The 20,439-nt window shown below is 47.2% G+C and overlaps 1 protein-coding gene and 1 long non-coding RNA gene across 3 annotated transcripts; one reads left to right on the top strand and one right to left on the bottom strand.

The window, feature by feature from the left end:
* Positions 1–13,747: 13,747 nt before the first annotated feature.
* Positions 13,748–18,481, bottom strand: LOC109265861 (protocadherin-8). Of its 2 annotated transcripts, none has more exons than XM_053899035.1 (3): positions 15,613–18,481; positions 15,193–15,400; positions 13,748–14,704 (listed from the first exon to the last, which is right to left on the bottom strand). In XM_053899035.1, the coding sequence occupies exons 1-3, from the start codon at positions 18,241–18,243 to the stop codon at positions 14,331–14,333; spliced, it is 3,213 nt and encodes a 1,070-aa protein (XP_053755010.1). In that variant the 5' UTR covers positions 18,244–18,481; the 3' UTR covers positions 13,748–14,330. The 2 variants fall into 2 exon arrangements, with proteins under 2 accessions (XP_053755010.1, XP_053755013.1); XM_053899038.1 differs by having other exon boundaries at positions 15,904–18,481.
* LOC109265862 (uncharacterized) lies at positions 18,027–19,962 on the top strand. Its single transcript, XR_002079387.2, has 2 exons — positions 18,027–18,136; positions 19,550–19,962. It is a non-coding gene; the product is annotated as an uncharacterized LOC109265862 (long non-coding RNA).
* Positions 19,963–20,439: the final 477 nt, after the last annotated feature.

Raw genomic sequence — 20,439 nt, 5'->3', positions numbered from 1 at the left:
TCTGCCTCTTTACTTTATCTGCGAGTATTTTTACTATAGAATATGGTAGTAGCATTATTTATATATCACAGTAAGAGCCTTTTCTCTGACATAAAGGTGCTTAAGCAGATCTGTTGCTGACAGATACTCAACAATAGTCCTAGAAATAAGCCAAGAACAGAAAAACATATTAAAAAAAAAAAAACCCTTGACAGATAGAAAGATAATTGCTCTGGGGAATATGATATGAGGGCACGAGTGTCATATGGAGAGAATTTTACCAACTGGCTGCCAGATGCGGGCCTGCCCTGGGCTGAGGCACAGCTGGTCCGCCCTACAGTAAATCAGATGTGGGAGGCAAGTACCATCTGGCACATAAACTTGGCAGAGCCTGGAAAAAGAAGTTAACTCACGTGTGAAGTTATTATTATTATGGATGCACATGAACAGAGCCCTGGCACCTGTAGCAGGGGGAGCTGTCTCCTTCCTTCGGGGCTCCTCTGTCACTGCTGCCATGAGGCGGCCACAGAGGGGCTCCCCAGCCACAGAGCTCCTGGGCCCCTGGCCCTTTGCTTCCGGTCAGGGCTGGCGTTCTTTAGTTTCTGAGGAGCTCCACACTCAGCGCTTCTCCCCTTTCTCACCCCTCCCTCCCTTGTGTTCTTTTCCTAAGAGTTTCTCTCCTTTATTTGCTAAGCTTCTGAAATTTGGGGATCAGATCTTATCATTTTTGTTCTCTATCCCTGCTCCCAGCATTCTGCCTTGAACAAAGTAGGTACTCAATAAGTCGTGAAAATGCCCTTGCCACAGGTAAGGACAAGAGGGAAGCACTGTGACAGTAATGTTTCCACCTTCCATTTTTTGTGCCTATTTCCAGATATCTATTGATTGGTGACATGTTAAGAAGGACCCAGCAAATGCATCCATAGTGTGCATTTCAGTTTGTAAACCTTGCCTTAAGACATCTCGGTATTCTTAATTCTCCATTATATACAACTAAGAATCATAAACTGTTAGGATTGGGAGGCACCCCGGAGGTGAGCATTTTCCAGATGAGAAGCCCAGAGGGTTGGAAGACTTGCTCAAGGCTGTACTGGTGGTTGGTGGCAGAATAGAACACTTGTTTATAACCCACCTGATTCCTGCAAGGATTTAGGTCCATTTTCCAGGATAACTAATTAGTCAAGATAGCAAAATTACAATTAATTAGGAGCAAAAGAAGAAAGCAAGTAACTTAAAAAGGAGATAAAAGTGAGTTAAAACAGAAACGTATCCCCCAGAGCTGCCCTGCAACAGGCTAGCCATTCACTTGGCCCTAAATGTCTACACATCTATACATCAAAAGAGAAAGGAAACCTGGTCAGATGCAAATCCATGATATGCATGAAAGAAACATAGCTCAGTAGCTCAGAGAAGCCCAGGCACTGTTGGTGCCAGTACCTGACAGGCACCACCCAGAGAAAGAGCTCTGTGTGTTGTAACGGGAGTCCTCAACAACATTCTCATGGTGCACAAAGAGTCTCTTAGTGCGGGGCTGGTGGCTGATGGCAATACAGGGGAACTCATCCTGAAACCTGCTCTTAATTGTGGGTGCAGGGGGAACTGAGAATCTTACTGAAGATCATCAGCGGAGGAAAGAAGCTCGCCGAATTGAGATGTGAAAGAGTTTAACTCAGAATTCTGGGACATCAGGAGTACAATAATAATTACTGTTCTTAATTATGACCCAGAGGCACGGTAGACCCTAAAGTATTTTCTAAATCATCTAAGTGAAATGTTTCAAAAAAGGTTCAATCTGGTTTCATATTAATTTAACACTTAATTAGACACTGTCATCTGTTCTGTTATTTCATGTATTTGTTTTATTCCCTTCAATCAGATTGTCCCTTCTTTGAGGGCCGGGATCCACATTTGGGGAAAGTGCCATTTTACTGAACAAATGCAAGGTGAATCCTGTAAGATTGACTTTTAAAGGGGAAAATCTCAGCTTGTTGTGAATTTATACTTCTTCTACCACAGAAATGGGAGGGGGTACTGTTTTCTCCATTAGTCCCATCCCTTTATTCTAGTCCCTTAATGTCCCATAGCACATAGGAGACTAATTTAGAATATTAAATAAGGCCTTAAAAAAGGGTTGGGGATAACAAGAGGAAAATTATTACAGTGAGTAACCTGAAACTATAGAATCTAATTTACAACCATTGCCAATATCAACACCAACACGTGCTGACAGTATAATATAGGGATCAGGAGCCCAGATTCTGCTCTATGATTTATTAACTGTTTCAACTTGGATAGGTTACTTAACCTCTCTGTGCCTCATTTTCCTAATCTGTAAAAAAAGCTAATAATAGTACTTATCTATAGAGGTGTTGTGAGAATTGAATGAATTCTTATAACAGTACATGAACATAATAAATATGTGGAGGCTGTTAATATAACTGAGCATTTTTTATAGGCCAGGCACTATATATATATTAACTCAATTTCATGTAATGTTTTAATTTAGTGGTTCTTAATTTTTGTATCTGTTTTAAGAACTATTGAGAACTCAAGATAACTTTTGTTTATGTAGATAATATCTCTCTATATTTTCTGTATGAACAATTAAAACAGAAAATTTGATAATATTAACTTAAAATAGCAACAACAAACCCAATACATATTAACAAAATGACAACTATGAAAAATAACTATATTTGCAAAACAATTTCTGAGAAAGAGGCATTATTTTACATTTTTGCAAATTTCTTTAATGTCTGGCTTAATAGAAGAAAATTGGAATTTCCAAATCATTATTGTATCCACACTGTTGCAATATGTTGTTTTGGTTGTATATGAAGAAAATCTGGCATTACACAGATGTGTAGTTGGAGAAGAAAAGAGTATTTTCCTAGCCTTTTCTTATAATTATGGTCCTCTTTGATACTGTACAAAAACTCTACAGGTAGTAGTTTCTTAAAGCCTAGTTGCAATGTAGAATCTGAAACCATATCAGTGAATGTTTCATCCTTTGTTACATTAAAATCCATTGGTTTATCTTGCACTTTGAGTAAATCATTTACCCTTACATGACTTTTTAACGTCACGCATTGATCATTTGGAAAATAGTGATTCACTGAGTTAGGGAGATCTTCTAAATTTTGAAACATTCATATTTGTTAATGTAACGACCAATCTCACTTAAAAAGTCTTTGAGCATTGGATAACTGTCAACTTATAGGTTTTCCAAAATTCTAATTTTACCTTGAGGATTTAAATTTTACCATTGAACGAGCACTGTCATTGCTTCTCTCAGAGCGACAGACTCACTTTATTCACTTTCAAGAGGTCCGCCAAATACTCAAGTCTGAATAACCATAGTTTTCTGCCAGTCATTCTTTCAGGTGCCACAAAAAAAAAGCAGCAATTTCAGCTTGCAACTTAGTCATACTAGTGCTTTTCCTTGAGACACCTGTTGTACTTCTGTTTGTAGCAAAGGTGTTCTATGTGTACTTCCCATTTTGTCACACAGAGTATTAAAAAGACACACTCAATGGTTGAGATTTCATATAAGTAATAATTATTACTGTTTCATCAAGGTCATTCTTGAGGATGTTTTTTTCCTGCAAGTATAAGGAATACAATGATTAGTAGTTTGGTGCCCCTGTCTGATTCATGCTAAGGCAATGAGTACTTTCATCCACCACTGCATCATCAGAGCAAATGTCAACACAGTGAAAAAGGCAAATAACATCTTAGCGTTATTATGAAAATAGATATTCCCTTGTGCATTTTCCAAAAGATTCTAGGGGACCCCTAGAGGTTCAATGACTATACTTTGAGAACCACGACTTTAACTCTTTACCTCTTAAGAGTCACCTCAAGCTCATCCGGAATCCTTTATGTCCAGACCTAGTAGATTGAGAGCCAGTCCCCACTCTGGTCTACCAGAAGGCCACAATCTGAATTCTCCTTTTCTATGTCTTCCTTAGATGTTTGGTGCTTGAAAAGATAAGGTCCTTCAAAATAAACAGAGACCATGTCTAGTGCCAGGAGCTTGGCCACGCTAGTCTGGCTGTGAATGTCATAAAGCTGATATTTATAAAAAGGTGCCTGCATATAGAGTCGGGGAGATGGCTCATCCTCTGCTGTCAGAAGTGTCTTGGAACTCCCCTAGATCCTGGCCTAGTCCCAAGTCTGACGTAGCATAAACCCTGCTCTGTAAGGGTTGTTCTTCTCACTCCTCTACGTAACTGGCTGGACGGTGTCGCTGACTCTAAGGTACTCCCTGGAGGAGAGATGGGCTGGCCAGAGACATTATCCATGTATCCCAGACACTCATATGCTTCTCTCTGACCCGGGAACCTATATGCTCACGTCTTTAGGCTGTGATTATGTTCACCACTCACATGTTGATATTTATCCTGCCCAAAGCAGCGCTCAGTTAGGGATAAGAAATGAGGGTGGGGGGATGGTGGCACAGTAGTAATATTGTGGGATAAAGACCTGTGGAAGCCCTGGGCAAGCTAAGAAATGAAGTGATCTTTCAAAGCCATACTCTTTTGTTGTGGTTAAAAAACCCAACAACAACCAAAACAAGGACTCATCTGTCTAACCAATGGAAATTGACAAATGTTAATGTTTTGTCATGTTCATTGCAGATCTATTTAAATAAAAGAAATAAAACATCACAAACAAGATTTAGGTCCCCTAAGCCTCTATCCTTTAAATATTCATTGAACATTTGTTTTGAAAAAAGGCTGTGAGAAAAGGCAGAGGATAATCACCCTCTCTTCCTCCCAGTGGTTCAACTTGCTCCAGACGTGCCCGCCCCATTCAGCAAAGAAAAAAACAACAACATTAACTGACAATTAATGACCTTCCTTGGAAGGCCAGTCAGCAGCTGATCTCCCCCTCTCCCCATCTCAATATGCCAACCAGATGCAGTTCTCTTTTTCAGAGGCGTTCTGGAAACTAGTTGTGGATCGTTGCATTTCGTGGGGATTTTGATGATGTTTCCTATAAACTGGCTGTCTGTGCACTGCTCGGGCCTGTCCATTCGTCTTTGTCTGGCTGGAGTTATGTGAGCCCACATGGATGACTTGGTCAAGCAAATTGGTAGTTGTCTGTGTCCTAGTCAGGAGTAAGAGAGAACACAAACAACCCACTCTTGCTCTTTTTTCTTCCCACATCTCCACAGCTACAGTAAATCAGATTGCCTGACATTTTTTTTTAAAGCTGCATCTGAATCTCATGCCCTCAGACTAGAGATTTCCGTTATATCACTCAACGCATGGCAAGAGCCATGGGCTTCTCTGATTAGTGAAGCTGAAGAGCAGAAATGAATCACAGCCCCTTTGTATTCTAGCACATGGGTCTGGGATGAGTGAATGTAGGAGGCTGGCCAAAACACAACCCCAGTAACTCAATTCTTAAATGATTGAAAATGAACATAAGCTTGGGACTTAGGTTGAATAAATATCTCCATTTAATAAGCACTGAAGAGAGGGTTGAGGTGGCAGGACGAAGGAAGGGAGAGGGAGGACACCTGCTTCTGATAATCTTGCTCGGTTTCCCTTTCTGTAAGATGGGGCCACTTATCATGATCAGTGACAGAGGGCTGTCATTGTGAGCAGTATATTTTAAAAAGTGTCTTGAGAAATACCTTACAACAAATCAAAGACAATTTTGCAGGGACAAGAGTTGGGTTTTATGCCATAAAAGGAGAAAATTATAGACCTGGTCTTTCAGATCAGCTAAGTACCCAACGAGGAAAACAGGAATTATTCTGGCTTTTCTTAGAAAACTGGAAGGAATTTAGGGGCTCTTACAAGATGAATGGAATAAAAGCTAGAGTGCTAAGCTTTCTACCATTTGAGAATCAGGTAGAGCAGGACAGGGCACTGCGAATACCTGGAGAGAGGAAGAAAGGCCATAACAGGAATTTGCATAAACTAGTAACTAATAAGCTTGGGAGGAAACGCAAAGGCTACCTTATTTGACCCCCAAACCGGAACTCCTCACCCCTTATTCCATCAGCTCATTGTCTTACCTTTGCTTGAAAGTTTCTAGTGACAGGGAATCACCACCTCTTGAGGTAACCCATCCTAGTTTTGAGTATCATGCATTGTTATAGATTGTTTACCAAATCTCCCCCATGAAACGTTACTGCACTGAGTACCCTCAACCCCCACTCCTTCCCCTTCAGACATGCCCCAGGTCCCTGACAAGTTGTACCACTCAGAGCTGTGCACAGCACTCCAGCAGGAACCTTATCCTTTGTGAGCAGCATGGAGTGGACATCAATAGACTTTTCCAGGCCCCCTTTAACCTCTCCCAACACCTCTCACCTGTGTGCTGTGGGAGCGGAGCGGTGAGGGGAGGAGAGGATAGAGGCAAGGCACATAGTGTAGATGATGTCTTGGTAGATGGGGCAGGGTCCTGCCTTTTTAGCTCCAAGCTTCACACTTACCACTTCACCTTGTCTCTACTTGGGGGTTTTCTGTTTGTTCTGGTGTCTGTGACAAGCATACAGTTAAATATTCTGGAGACACCAGTTCAAAATTATATTCTACAGCTGGAATACTCCTGGGTAAAAACCTTATAGGATCACAGAAGGCATGTCTTCGCTCAACACTGCATAATCTCCATAGTGCAGTGTTTCTCAAAGAGTGGTCCTTGGACCAGCAGCAGCAGCATCACCAGGCAACCTGTTAGAAATGCACATTATAGGACCTCACCTCAAACCTATTGTATCAGAAGCTTCGGGACTGGGGTCCAGCACTCTGTGTTTTAACAAGTCCTCTAGGTGATTCTGATTTGGGAAGCGCTACTAAAGTCAATGCTCTTGGTGCCCCACCCACAAGTACCTGTGGAGCCCGTGCACTCCTTCCTGGCTGCTGTGAGCTGCTGAAGACTTATGATGGCTTCCTTCCCAGGAAAGCTTTTTTCTCCTGCCCTCTCGTGCTGGCTTCCCTCCCTTTCTCCTGAGAGAACTTTTTCAATAAGTGATTTTTAGGAGAATCTCCATCTCAGGCTGTGCTGCTCAGGAATAGTCACCCAAAGTTAAGCAAGGAATTGAAAGATTTATGAAGATACTTAAGAGGTCCATATGGGTACCTGAAAAAAATCTAGATAATGTTGTAGAGTGGGACATTTACTAGTTTTGTATGTAGATATAGTTTGGGAGATGCCCCACCATGCTTTGGGAGGAATGCCAGAGACAGAATGGTGACACTGAATTTCTTCAGCACGAGAGGATGGAAGACACAGCCCTTAGCATTCTTGCTGCATTTCAGCATCATTAGTTCATTCTCAGACCTGCAGTGAGGTTGGTGATTAAGGGCTCTTGGCTGATAAGTAGAATGAATCACAAGGAGGTTCAGTGATGGCTGAAAGTCAATCACCGAATAAAATTGAGATTCTGTTTCCACCCACTCACCCACTACTGCCAACAGCCCAGTTCTTTCTCCGATGATCTAGTGACATTCATCAGAAGGAAATCTTCACTCCTCAGCAGCTACTCTCCTAGAACTTATAGGAGAAAAATTAGCAAAATGGACAAAGTCTCAATAAGAGAAGAGACTAATAGCCAACATTTAACATAGAAAACAACTAGATGCTTTCATCAACTGCATGGTTTGCTGTGTTTGCCTAGAATGAAAGACAGATTTGACAATTATTTGTATTGGGGCCATGTTGCTTCAGATACTGAAATACTGAAATGGACTAGATCACATCAAATCTCCAGAAAAATGATGCCCACACACTTCTGTGAGTGGCTTGAGTTGGGTCTAAGAGGTGCTGCTGCATTGGGACTTGAAGATGGGGGAAGGGTTGATCTTCAATAGGTAAGGTGGCTTCTATGTGGACACGGCTGATGCTATTCTGTGGTATTCTGGAACTCCTGCCATCACTAGACCGGCTGGGATGGATGAGATCCTGAATCTGTTGGTCATGTCTGATTTGGAGGCATATTTAGCATAGACCCCTTGTGGGGAGGTATGTTGACTTGTAGATGCAGAGTCTCTTGGCTGCGGTGTGTAACCATGACCTTTTGTGCTTGGCTCAGTAAATCATTTCATTCAGCAAGTGGTTTTATTGAATCCTGATTATGTACCAGCCAGGTGCTGGGGATAGAGAGATGAAAGACACAGTCCTTGATTTCATGGGCCGCTGGGGGAGAGAGAGAGATATGGAGCAGTGAGCACCCTCAGTTTGGTAAGCGCTAAGGAAGCACATAGGAGGTGTGCCCTGCCCGGTCTGGCTGGTGGCTGGGAGAGGAGGTGAAGTGATTCTTGAACAGTCTTGAAGGGTAAGAAGAAAGGATCATAGGAGAGGAAGATGGGGAGAGGGAGAGGAAATAGAATGCTAGCCCTGGCTGAAGGGCCAACATGAAGGCCCTTCGTGAAACCTACGTAGATCCTTGTGGCTGAAGCTCCAGGTGTGCGTAGCGGGTGGGCTGGCGGGGAGGAAGGGACAGCAGCAGGACCCAGTCTGGGGAGGGAGGGCGGGGGGGGGCGTGGTGGTGGCAAGAGCATGAAGGGTCTGGGATGCCACCGACAGCACTTCCTAAAGGTGGTGGGAGTCATGTGGGTATTAATCAGCAGAGTGACTGAGATCAGATGTTTAGAAAAATTCTTTATGGCGGCAGTGTGGAGGCTGGAATGGAAGGGGACAGGCAGAGCAGGTAGCGTTGTGCTGGAACCCAGGAAAGACACCATGAGAGTTTGAATAAGGCACTATTTTTAAAACAATTTTTTTAATGTTTATTTTTGAGAGACAGAGAGACAGAGCACAAGTGGGGGAGGGGCAGAGAAGGAGGGAGACACAGAATCCTAAGCAGGCTCCAGGCTCTGAGTTGTCAGCATAGAACCCCTAGTGGGTTTCGAACTCACGAACCGTGAGATCATGACTTGAACTGAAGTTGGATGGTTAACTGACTGAGCTACCCAGGCGCCCCCCACCTTTTTTTAATGTTTATTTTATTTTTGAGAAAGAGAGAGAGAGAGAGAGAGCGCAAGCAGGGGAGGTACAGAGAGAGAGGGAGACAGAGGATCTGAAGCAGGTTTGTGCCCACAGTAGACAGCCTAATGCAGGACTACAACTCACTTATGAACCTGCGAGATCATGACCTGAGCTGAAGTCAGATGCTTAACCAACTGAGCCACCCAGGAGCCCCAAATATTTCTTATTCTGTATTAGATAGATGTCCATTTAATCTCAAGCTCCCTCCCACCCCCAATTAGCTGTGTGACCTATGGCAAGTTACCTTACCTCTGCAAGTCTTGCTTTTCCCATATGTAAGATGGTCTAATGAGGCCTTACCTTGCAAAGCTGTGAGGATTGCATGTAAAGTGCTTGGTGCAGTGTGTAGAGCACAGTAATCACTAAAAAATGGTATCTTTATTCTTGTTTTTGTGCAGCCATCCTAATTTGGATAGTCTCCCTAAAAGCAGGCACTGAGGCAAGGACTTGGGTGCAAGAAATTTGTTTGGGAAGTGATCCTAGAAAGCACTGAGGAAAGTGAGGTAGGGAAACACCAATGAGCGGGGGTATTGCTGGGTGCCTTGCTGCTGTGGGCAACTGGGGCTCAAATTCACTTGGGATTCTAAGGAGAACTGTGTAGAACATAACTCAAAACTGCCCCTCCAAGAGACAGGAAAGCTGGGGTGTTTGTCCACCAAACTCATCCCTAATTGGCTGAAGGTTGCCTCTGCAGGTCTTAAATCCCCCGTCCTTCCAGACTGCTCTGTGCACAGGCTGAATAAACTTGTGTGGCCCTACCAGTGTTGGGGCCTCAAGCAAGTCTCAAGCAGCAGAGACAGACGTGATGATGGAGACTATCACAGATGCAACCCGAAGCAGCCTCTGAAGCTGAGGTGGACTTCAGAGTGGGAACTTGGGCAGAGCATTAGATCTCCTGCGTGGAGTGAAGGAAGACTTAAAAAGATATGTAGAGCGGCGCCTGGGTGGCTCAGTCGGTTAAGCCACCCACACTTGATCTCAGCTCAGGTCATGTAGAGCCTGCTTGGGATTCTCTCTTTCCCCCTCTCTCTGCCCCTTTCTGCTCACTCACTCACTCTCTCTCTTTCTCTCTCACTCTCTCTCAAAATAAAAAAGTAAACTTAAAAAAATATTTAGAAAATAGAACCAACGTATCTTGATTGAGCGGAAGAAAGAAATAGGGTGGAGTCTTAAAATGGTGTGTATTTTGGGTTTGGTCTATAAACTGTGGTCCCATTAATTTGGTTTAGAACAATTGCCAGAGAGGTAGTTTGGGGGATGATGGTGGTAAGGAAAGGGGGTGATTTCCATTTGGACACAATGAGTCCAAAGTGTCCATCATATAGCCAAGTGTCACAGTGGGTGGGCAAAATGGAATTTCCCTGATTCACCTTAAACTATGTGGATTTTACTCTGACATGTTGAAATTTCTTTTACAAGTTTCGTGGGAGCAAATCCTGTACTCGGATAATGAGTGAAGACTTTTTCCCCCTGGTAAAAGGGCACATTTAATCTGGCATTTTAACTGATGCCTTTTAAAACAGCCTGGTGTCTCTTTTTACCTGCTGTTCACTCATTAGGTGACTTTGAACTTGTTGGTGAATTCCATTGCAGATTATTTTCCTCTGAAGAAAGGGAATAATAAATACTCTCTTGAGTTATTGCATAGCTGTTGAAAACTAGACAGCATTTTCAAAGCCCTTCTGAGTTGTTGCAAAGCACAGTGCTCCATCGAGTATTGTATTACTTTGCTTCAGTTTGCTTTTAAAACTTAGAGCATTCCAATTATCCCGTTGTTACTGAATTCAATACTAAAGTGCATATGCTTGTTTTCTAAAATGGAATTTTTAGAGGATAAAACCTTATGTGTGCCAAGTGAGATAAGCCAGATAGTTAGCTAATTATGGCATGGAACTCATCCTGATTGTATATATATTTTCTCTCCATGTGCATATATATTTGTATTGAAGATATGCATCCTGTTTTCACTCTATTTCAGAATGCATTTTTCAATAGATGTTGAAACCACTTACATTTTAATTTTCTGAAGTGGTTTCTTTGATGGATATTTTATTATAGGAAGTGTAGGACATCCAAGTCAATGGGGCCAGATATAAAAATATGAAACTGGGAAAGTCTGGCTTGAGCTTTCTCTTTCAAGGTGACTCTCCCACTTCCCCAAGGACTTTCCCATGTCCCAGTGCTCACTGCCAAGGTGCCTAAGGGTTGTTGGCCTCCAGCTCGAGAGAGGTGTTTGTGATACCATCACAGATCTCTAAGGTTTGTGAGCTGGCCTGTGATGTTTACTTTAGCTGCACTTGTTTGTAGAGCGTTGAGTATACACAAGGCTCTGAATGACATACTGAAAGAGGAAAAAGTGAAGAAAGCAAACTGATTGCGAAACAAGGCCAGACAGCCCGAGTCTGTGTCCTCTTCCCTAGTGGTGGGACTGGGCTGATAGTTACTATAGAGATTGGCTTTCAAGGAAGGCAAGATAGAACGAAGCAATTATTACCATGGGCTGGGCATTGTCCTAAGTATTCGGCATTTAGAGCTGTTCATTTAATTTAATAAGTAATATATTTTCTTAGAAATGTACACAAAAGTCAACATTTCTAGAGAAAAGCATGAAGCCTCTTGCACTTAACTCCCATTTCTCTGAAAGCTCCTGCTGCTGGCCCTTAGAACCCCCTCCAACTCCCCCCACCCCTGCTTTTTTTTTTTTTTGTTTAAACAAACAATTTTATGGACTGAATTGTATGTTTGATTTTTTTTTAAGTTCTAAGCAAAAATAAGGTCTCTTAATGGTCATTTCTCTAAGGGAAAAATATGATGGTGAAGTCATAGCGGTTTTGACAACTGATTTTTTGGATTAATGAAATAGTTTTCATGGTACAAAATAAAATAATGACAATGACAGTATTTTACTTTGGAAGGATAAAAACAGGCAAACACATTCAGATATTGAATTCTTTCTTTCTTTCTTTCTTTCTTTCTTTCTTTCTTTCTTTCTTTCTTTCTTTCTTTCTTTCTTTCTTTCTTTCTTTCTTTCTTTCTTTCTTTCTTTCTTTCTTTCTTTCTTTCTTTCTTTCTTTCTTTCTTTCTATTTTTGAGAGAGAGACAGACAGACCACGAGTGGAGGAGGGACAGAGACAGAGGGAGGCACAGAATCCGAAGCAGGTTCCAGGCTCCGAGTTGTCAGCACAGAACCGGAGGCAGGGCTTGAACCCACCAAGGGTGAGCTCATGACATGAACCAAAGTCGGCCGCTTAACCGACTGAGGCACCCAGACACCCCAGAGATCGGATGTTTTTAGACGGCAGTGTGGGATTATTGGTCCTTCGGCTCTGCATTTGATGGGACTGGCTCAAGAATAAAGATGTAGATGTTGAAATGGGAGTTCTAGCTAGGGCTCTCTCTGCTGGTGCCTGGTCATCGCGGCTCTGGAGCTGTCTGGTAACCTAGCCACATCTGATGCTTTCTTTTAGAACGTGATGTCTGGGCAGTCTGAACTTGTCAGGCACATGCTCAGCTCAGTTGCATGAAGAAACCGCTGAACTTTGTGCAGGCCGTGGGTGGCGAAGCACTTGTGTGTGACCACCCTGCTGTTCGGCTTGGAGCCACCACTGGTTTCAATTATGACTTCAACAGGCAGCTTTGAGGGCTCCTCTATTCATTACAGTGCCTCACACTCTGTAATTAGTAATAAGGGAACACAGGCACTTCACAAATATAAAGAGCTAAACAATAATCAGGCGGTAAAGGCAATGCATTGGGACTTTTCCACCTCTTTGTTTCTTTCAAGATAAAAAAAAAAAAAAAAAACCTCTTGTTGCTTCATTTTATTTTCTTGCCTTGAATAATCTGGGTTTGAATCTCATTCTGGGCACTGATTAGCTGTGCGACTTTGGGCATTTTACCTAACCTTGCTGTGCCCCAGTTTCCTTATCTGTAAATGGAGATAATGATAGTTCCCATCTCATGGGGGGTAGTTTGAGGATTAAATGAGATAATTCATGCAGATGCTTTGTAAGGAGCTCTGCTCATATTAAAGCTTGTTCAGTAAATGCTAGCGCTTATTGTCATCATTTTAATTTCCAATGAAATGAATGCATTAAATATAAGAAATAGACATAGGTCTTTTAGAGTGGCTTTTTAAAAACCTTCCATAACAAACGTCAAGTACATGCAAACACACAAATAGATCAGTATCATTACCCTCCTCCATCTCCACATGTACCCGTGCTAGCAGTGGCAATGATCCATATTTTATCAGTCTTGTTTCATGTAGCCCCATGTTTCCTTCTAGAATATTTTAAAGCAAATCCCAAGTACCATGTCATTTCACCCGTACATTTGAGTGTCTTTTTGCTATTAACATCCTATATGCTAAGGGCTCCTTGAGATTAGGTCTTTTTAACCTCGAACTCCAGCTCTTAGAGGAGTTACTGCAGTTAGTAAAAACTCAGCAGATGTTTAATTAGTGAATGAACAGCCCAAACAGCTTTCTCCACTTTTTGTAGATGCACCATAAATATCTGTTGAGTGAATAAATGAGGAAAAGGATTTTATAGAGTGCCTGATGTAAATGGAGTTGCGCATGATTTACAAAATAAAGTATTTTTAATACTCAGATGAGACTTTCCAATACTTGGAAATTTAATATTGCTGTGAATATTAATAATGCCCAAATAATTAGCACTTGAAAGAAGGTTTAATTCTGGCTCTTAGATTATTTGTGAATGTCTAACTGTAGGCAACTTCATGAAAAGCAATTAGCAGATTCTTCAAACACATGACAAATCCTTTATTACTGTGCTTATAAGTGACACGGTTTACAGAAAACCAAATGTAATTAAGTAACATTGAACTTGAAATCTACCACAGACTCAAGATATACAAGGTATACTTGGCAAGGCAAAAATTCTCAAATACTAGGTTGTTTCAGGTGAAAGGTAAATTTCCATTAAGTAATTCCCATTTTTTTTGTCTTACAGACAGTTCCTTTGGCAATAACTTCCACTTTAGCTTTTATTATATAAAAATATAACAAAATTTCATTATATACAAACATTACATTACACAATGTACAGGTTAAAAACACTAAGAAAATGGCAAGCCGCAAGTGAAATTAAAGTCAATAGCATGATAAGAAAAATTAAATACTGCACACATTTCATAAAAATTACATTAACTACATTTTTGTTTGCAAATACCAAACAGTACCAATGTGATTGGAAATAGCTTCCAACAACTTCATTTTAAGGCACATCTTGCATATTTATATATACAACACTGAAACCTGTCAATAATTTAGGGGCTTCTCGGAGTGACCTGTACATGTTGTGAAGACATGCAGCATGGGATTACACATTTTCATTGGCTTCCTTCTTTGGGGACAGGTACCTGCCAGGGGGGGACTGATAGAGGGGTACCCCAATCTCCTGCAAGTCTGGGAGCCTCCCCGGGCGGGGAGGGGAGAGCAGAGTGACTGTCCTGTCATAGTCCCTGTGTAGCACTTTCTCATAGACGCTCTGCAGCCCCACTGTCTTGGGCAGCTGGGCCTGGTAGTAATTGTCCCTGCGCAGAGGATCACGAGGCAGGGACGTGCTCTTACAGAAGGTAGACATCTGGGCCGGTGGGTGAGGCGGGGGATGTGTGTTGGGCCCTCCGCATGACGGGCTCCAGCAGCGGTCAGAGTGGCCCAGGATCTTACACTCAGCGGTGCACGCCCACAGTCCTAACAGAAAAGAGAAAGGGAGAGAGGGTGATGATTGTTACTGAGATTGCATACAGCTACGCCTCCCTCTTCAGAATGTCAGACGGGGTCAGGGCGGCTGAAAAGAAGAGTATGGGGGTGAACGCGACGATTCAAAATTTGAAAGAAATACTGCTTCCTATGAAGCCACCTTAACACGAAGTTGGTTCAGCTTTTTTGGCTGGAAGCAAATAAAAAACCTGATAAGCAGAATTCCCCTCCTCAGGTAGCTAGCGTCACCCCTGCCTCCGCCTAACCGGATGGGATTGTGTTCTTTATTCAAGTGGTGGAGCTGCCTCGACGAGGCATTTTGAAATTCTTCTCTCTGAGGAAGGCTGGGATCCCAAACCCCGAGGACTGAAAAAAGTGGGGAAGGAGGAGGAGGGCTGGGGGAACGGAGAGTGAGAGGAGGGCAGAAAGGGGCGGGGAGAGAAGGAACGTTGAACTTGGCAGGAAAGAAGAGTCCTTACCACTCTGCATGTGGTTGATGAGATCCTTTTTCAGAGCGTCCCCGCTGATGTCGGAATCGCTGTCGTTGAAATCACTGTCCCCTTTGCCGCTGTCTTTGCCGCTGAACTTCTCAGCTTCTCGGCCGGAGATGGTATTGAAAGAGTGTCCTTTCCAGACCGCCACAGGGGGCGCCGGCTCCTTTCCGAAGCCGGGAGAGGCACCGTAGGGCTGCAGCAGGGAATGGGAGTAGCGGGGCGGGGGTGGGATGGAGGGAGGGAGCGGTGAGGATTGGACAAGAAACAAACAAACAAACAAACAAAAAAAAAACAAGTGTGACAGGTTAGACCTCTCCGGCGCAAGCACACCCAGAACCCTCCATCCCTTCCCCCAGCCTGTCCGCGGAGCACGGAGGGGGGCGCCCAGCCGAAGGAAGGCCTCACCTCGGCGTGCGCGCCGCGGAGCCGCTGCTGCCCCTCGAAGTGACAGGAGCTTTCCCCGGTGGCGCTGCCGCCCTCCGAGCCCGGCACTTCGGCCGCAGCGACCGCGGGCGGGGGCGGGTCGGCCGCGGGGCTGCCAAAGGGCGCTTTGCCGCTGCCAGGGAAGGTGAGCACGTCGAACATGTTGGGCCTGGGCCCGGCTCCCCGGGCAGCCTCCTCCGGGGAGCCGGGAGCCGAGGCTCCGCCGCCCGCCGCCCCGGGCCGCTCTTCCCGGCGGGCCCCCCCTTTGCGCACCTCCTTCTTGCGGCGGTTGCAGGTGGTGGCGATGGCGATGATGGCGGCCAGCAGCAGCGTGCAGCTTCCCGCCAACACGATGATGACGATTAGCGGCGTGTCCCATTGTAGCGCCGGCCCCGACGCCGCGAGCCGCGAGCCAGGCGGGCGAGAGCGCTCCGGGCTCCCTGCACTGGCGGGCGCCACCAGCCCGCGTCCGTCACCTGCTGTCACCACGAAGCTGACAGTGGCAGTGGTGGAGAGCGGGGGGCGGCCGCCGTCGGATATGACCAACAGAGCCCGGAAGACGCGGCCGGGGGGCTCCTGTGAGAGGTCGTCTGTGAGCACTATCTCCCCCGTGCGGCGGCCGATGGCGAAGGCTTCTCGCGGCTCCTGCTGCTGCAGCTCGAATGCCAGCTCCCCGTTGGCACCATCGTCTGCGTCCCGGGCCTGCACACGCGCCACCGCCGTGTCCCTTGCCGTGCGCCCGGGGACCGCCACTTCCAGGGTCCCGTTGGCCGGCGCCGGGTGCACCAGGACGGGTGCGTGGTCGTTCTGGTCCAGTACTCTCACTTGCACCAGGGCACTGCTGGAGAGCTGAGGGGAGCCACCGTCGCTCGCCTGGATGCGCACGTCGAGCTGGCGTAGGGTCTCATAGTCGAAGCTTCGCAGCGCGTAGATGGCCCCGGTAGCCGGGTCCACCGACACATAGGTGGACACCGAGCCCCCGGCACGGCCTACTTCGGCCTCCAGCAGCCGGTAGGTGACCTGGCCGTTGCGGCCCAGGTCCGGATCCCGGGCGGCTACCGTGGCCAAGTAGGCCCCGGGCGGGTTGTTCTCACGCACGGACACCTCATAGACTGGTCGTGTGAAAAGTGGCGCGTTGTCATTCTCGTCGCTCACGCGCACCGTGTAGGGCCGCACGGTGCGTAGAGGGGGCGCGCCTCTGTCCTCGGCCACCAGCGTCAGGTTGTACTCAGCGATGCGCTCGCGGTCTAGGGACGCCGCGGTCACCACCAGGTAGCTGCCCGCGTAGGCCGGCTGCAGCCGGAAATGCTCGTGCCCGTAGAGGGCGCAGCGCACCTGCCCATTGGCGCCCGAGTCTCTGTCCGAGGTGCTGACCAGCGCCACCAGGCTCTCGCGCGCCGCCCCCTCTGGCACCAGCGAGATGGCGCCGGTCTCCGGCGTTCCAGGTCCGGTCGGCGAGGTCGCGTCCGCACCCCCGAGAGCGGCGGCGGCGGCGGCGGCGGCGAAGGGAGAGGCGGCGGGCGCGCCCGGGGCGGCCAGCGGGGTGATGGTGATGTCCGGAGCGTTGTCATTGACGTCGCGGATGCGCACGATGACTTTGCAGGTGGAGGCCCGAGGCCCGGGACCGCGGTCCTGGGCCCGCACGTCTAGCTCATAGGTGTCCTGGCGCTCGTAGTCCACGGGTCCTGCCAGAGTGAGGCGGCCCGAGCGCGGGTCCAGGCGGAAGAGGCGGCGCGCCTCGGGAGGGGTGCGGGCACCGAAGGCAAACACCACGTCGCCGTTGGGGCCCTCGTCGGGGTCGGCTGCGTCCAGGTCCAGCAGCAGGGAGCCCACGGGCGCGTCCTCCGCCAGCTCCACCTCGGCCACGGCGCCCTGCGGGAAGGCCGGGCTGTGGTCGTTGGCGTCCAGCACTCGCACGCTGAGGGCGGCAGTGGCGGAGCGCGGCGGGCGGCCGCCGTCCTGGGCCACTAGCTCCAGGCTGTAGGCGGCCTGGCTCTCGCGGTCCAGCTCCTGCAGCAGCACCAGGTCCGCGCACTGGGCGCCGTCCGCGCGCGTCTGCAGCTCCACGCGGAAGGGGCTGTGAGGCTCGGCCAGGCGCACGCTCTGCAGCCCGTTGGCTCCCACATCCTCGTCCACCGGCACCTCCAGCGGGATGCGCGTGCCCACAGCCGCGCCCTCGGACACCTCCACGGGGATCTGGGCCCGGGGAAAGCGCGGCGCGTGATCGTTGATGTCCCTCACCTCCACCTCCACGTGTATCAGCCGGAACTGCTCCTGCGAGAAGCTGACCACGTCGAAGGCCAGCACGCACTGTGGTGCCTGGCCGCACAGCCGCTCGCGGTCCAGGCCCGCGTCCCCGACGGTCAGCTGCCCGTCGCCCTCGCGCACTCGGAGCAGCGAGCTGTTGAACTGCTTCATCAGGCGGAAGCTTGTGTCTCCGGATACTTTCATATGCAGGTCCTCAGCTAGGGTCCCGATGACCGTGCCAGGAGCGTCCTCCTCGAAGGTGCTGTATCGCACTGTCTTGCTCTGGGCCACTGAAAGCACCCAACAGAGGCTGAAGAGCTGTAAAGGGAAAAGGCAGGGGCTGCCCCCGCGCCTCACCGGACTCATGCCGCTAGCCCCAAGTGCTATTCCAAAAAGCTGAGGAAGCAATTCCTCTCTGGTTTGCAGGTGCAGGTCCGGGCGTGAGTCCCAGGCTTCTCCGAGCACGCTCTTTGAGAGCCCAGTGCGGGAGATCTGTGGGCTGCAGCTCGAGGTTCCGGCGGGCTCTGAGGACGCTCAGTCCGGCCCACACTACACACCTCTCCCTTCCTTCTATAGCTGCTGGAGCTGCGCCGCTGCGCGCCGCCTCCGCTTTTATAACAGCCGATATGCAAATAACCAGAGCCGGGCAGCCAATGGCAGCTTCACGCTCGCGCCGCTCCTACGCCAGCCTCTGACAATCCCTTTAATGTGGAAAGGCTTAGAGGGGAAAACAAGAAAGGAAAATTAGGGAATCTTTTCTTTGTTTAACTCCTTTCGCCTTTTTTCCTTTCCTGTCAGCGCCCTGAATACAGAGGAGTTGGCACAGGTCGCCGGGAGTTAAAGGGGGTGGATGGTTTTGTTAATTGTGCCTGTCCAGGGCCGGCTGTTTGAACTGAAAACAACCTTGGATTTCGGGGTAGTGGTGAGGGACCCCCCACCCACTCTGCATTTTGCATCTTAGAGGCTTTCCTAAACCTCGTTCCTTTTTCTCCACTGACTTGCTTAACCCAGTATGATTTTACTAGCTTTCTCTCCCAGCTTCCCAAGCTCTCAGATACATTCTCTCGATTTAGGAGTCCTAAGGATAAGAGAGAATTGATTTTATTCAAATTTGTGTACGCAATTGTGTTTTACTCGTGTGAGCGACGGCGATCAGGGCTGCCACTTCCTTTTCAGAAAAGAGCTCTGCGATGTGTTAGTATGCATGTCACTGTCCAAATGGCTTTCTTAAGCCCTGGGCGCTAGCAGGCCAGGAAAAAAAAAGTTCCAAATAGGATTTAGCATAAGCTTGAGGAGATTTGGAAAGGTTTCAAAGATCAGACTGTATCAAAGGCTTATGAAGCCCTCGTTAGCAGTGGAAATAGAATGGCGTGGCAGGCGATCCCATTGGAGGCCCCAATGTCTGTATTATTTCACTGTGACAAGCTAAGGGGAGAGAAAGTTGAACAGTTTCCACTGCGGAGTTGGGCTAACTTGAATATAATGAGCAAACGCCACATGTATCCATTATGTTCCTCTATTCATCCCCAATCACTGCCATAACTCTCCGGCTAAACGGTGATGGGCGCTGAATTCCACACAATACCCGGCTCATATTAAAGTGCATTTAGAGAACTTTCCCTCCTGATGCCTTGTTCCGCCTATTTAGAGGATTTTCTTTCTGTTCTAATAGGGCTGCTCAGAGAAGCAACACTCATCCCGTTCCAGAAGAACAAAATCACAGCATGACGTTGAAACCTGGCACTAACCTGGGGGAACTTAACCATCTGCCTACAAACGTGTGGAGCTTTGGTATTGCCAAACTCTGGGCTGGGTGGGTCCCCGGACTGGCCAGGCTTTGCGGTGCCCCCCTCCCCTCACAGGTATTTCCCTCACCCCCACAATCCAAAGACCCAGGGAGGTGGAGCTCCAAGCAGGAGCAAGACGAATTCTTATTGAAGAGCTTTATTGAACAGGTTATGCAAATACGTATGAAGGAGGAGAGATAAAAGCAAAAGTCATGCACTGCAAGAAAAAAATTTTTTAAGGCGATGGATTTGATAAGCAGACTGTATTTAGTAAATATTCTTCTGAATCCAGATTTTAGTCCTGCTGTCAGCATCCAATCTGTGTTTTCCTTTCCCTCAGACATGAGTGATTATGTCCTGGGGTCTTTTCAGAAGACATTCAGGGGCTCTCCTCCACCCCACCCCCGCTCCGCAGGGTCAGCAAGCAGGTAGGTGGGGGTGCAATGAGGGTGGAGGAGAATGAAGTAGGAGCCCTGGAATTGCCAAAGAGCAAAAAATAAAACAAACAAACAACACACACACACACACACACACACACACACACACACACACACGCAGCCCCAGAGATCAATAAATAAAGCTCTTATGAGATTGAGAAGAGATTGGGGGCGTCCTCAGAGCCGTTGTGCCTCTGGGTTCCTTTCCCCACCCCGTTCACCTTGCTGTCCTGGTATTGCTAAAAGCATTGATGCCAGGCAACTGCAGCCGCGAAGGGACAAGGAAAGGGCGACGCCCCCTGCAGGAGTACAATTCCCCAGCCTTCCCTTCCACTTTT

Source organism: Panthera pardus, unplaced genomic scaffold (genome assembly GCF_024362965.1).
Source record: "Panthera pardus isolate Hobbes unplaced genomic scaffold, ASM2436296v1 HiC_scaffold_1, whole genome shotgun sequence".
Classification (NCBI taxonomy): domain Eukaryota; kingdom Metazoa; phylum Chordata; class Mammalia; order Carnivora; family Felidae; genus Panthera; species Panthera pardus.
Note: the sequence above shows the minus strand (reverse complement) of the source record. Positions and strands in the feature narration are given on the sequence as shown.

Bases quoted from the DNA above. Each gene is read 5' to 3' on its own strand.
- LOC109265861 (XM_053899035.1), bottom strand. From the start codon at position 18,243: ATGAGTCCGGTGAGGCGCGGGGGCAGCCCCTGCCTTTTCCCTTTACAG. The intron at 15,401-15,612 runs GTGAGGCCTTCC...TCCCTGCTGCAG, and splicing joins TCCGCGGCGCGCACGCCGAG to CCCTACGGTGCCTCTCCCGG. The intron at 14,705-15,192 runs GTAAGGACTCTT...CTTTTCTGTTAG, and splicing joins CATCAACCACATGCAGAGTG to GACTGTGGGCGTGCACCGCT.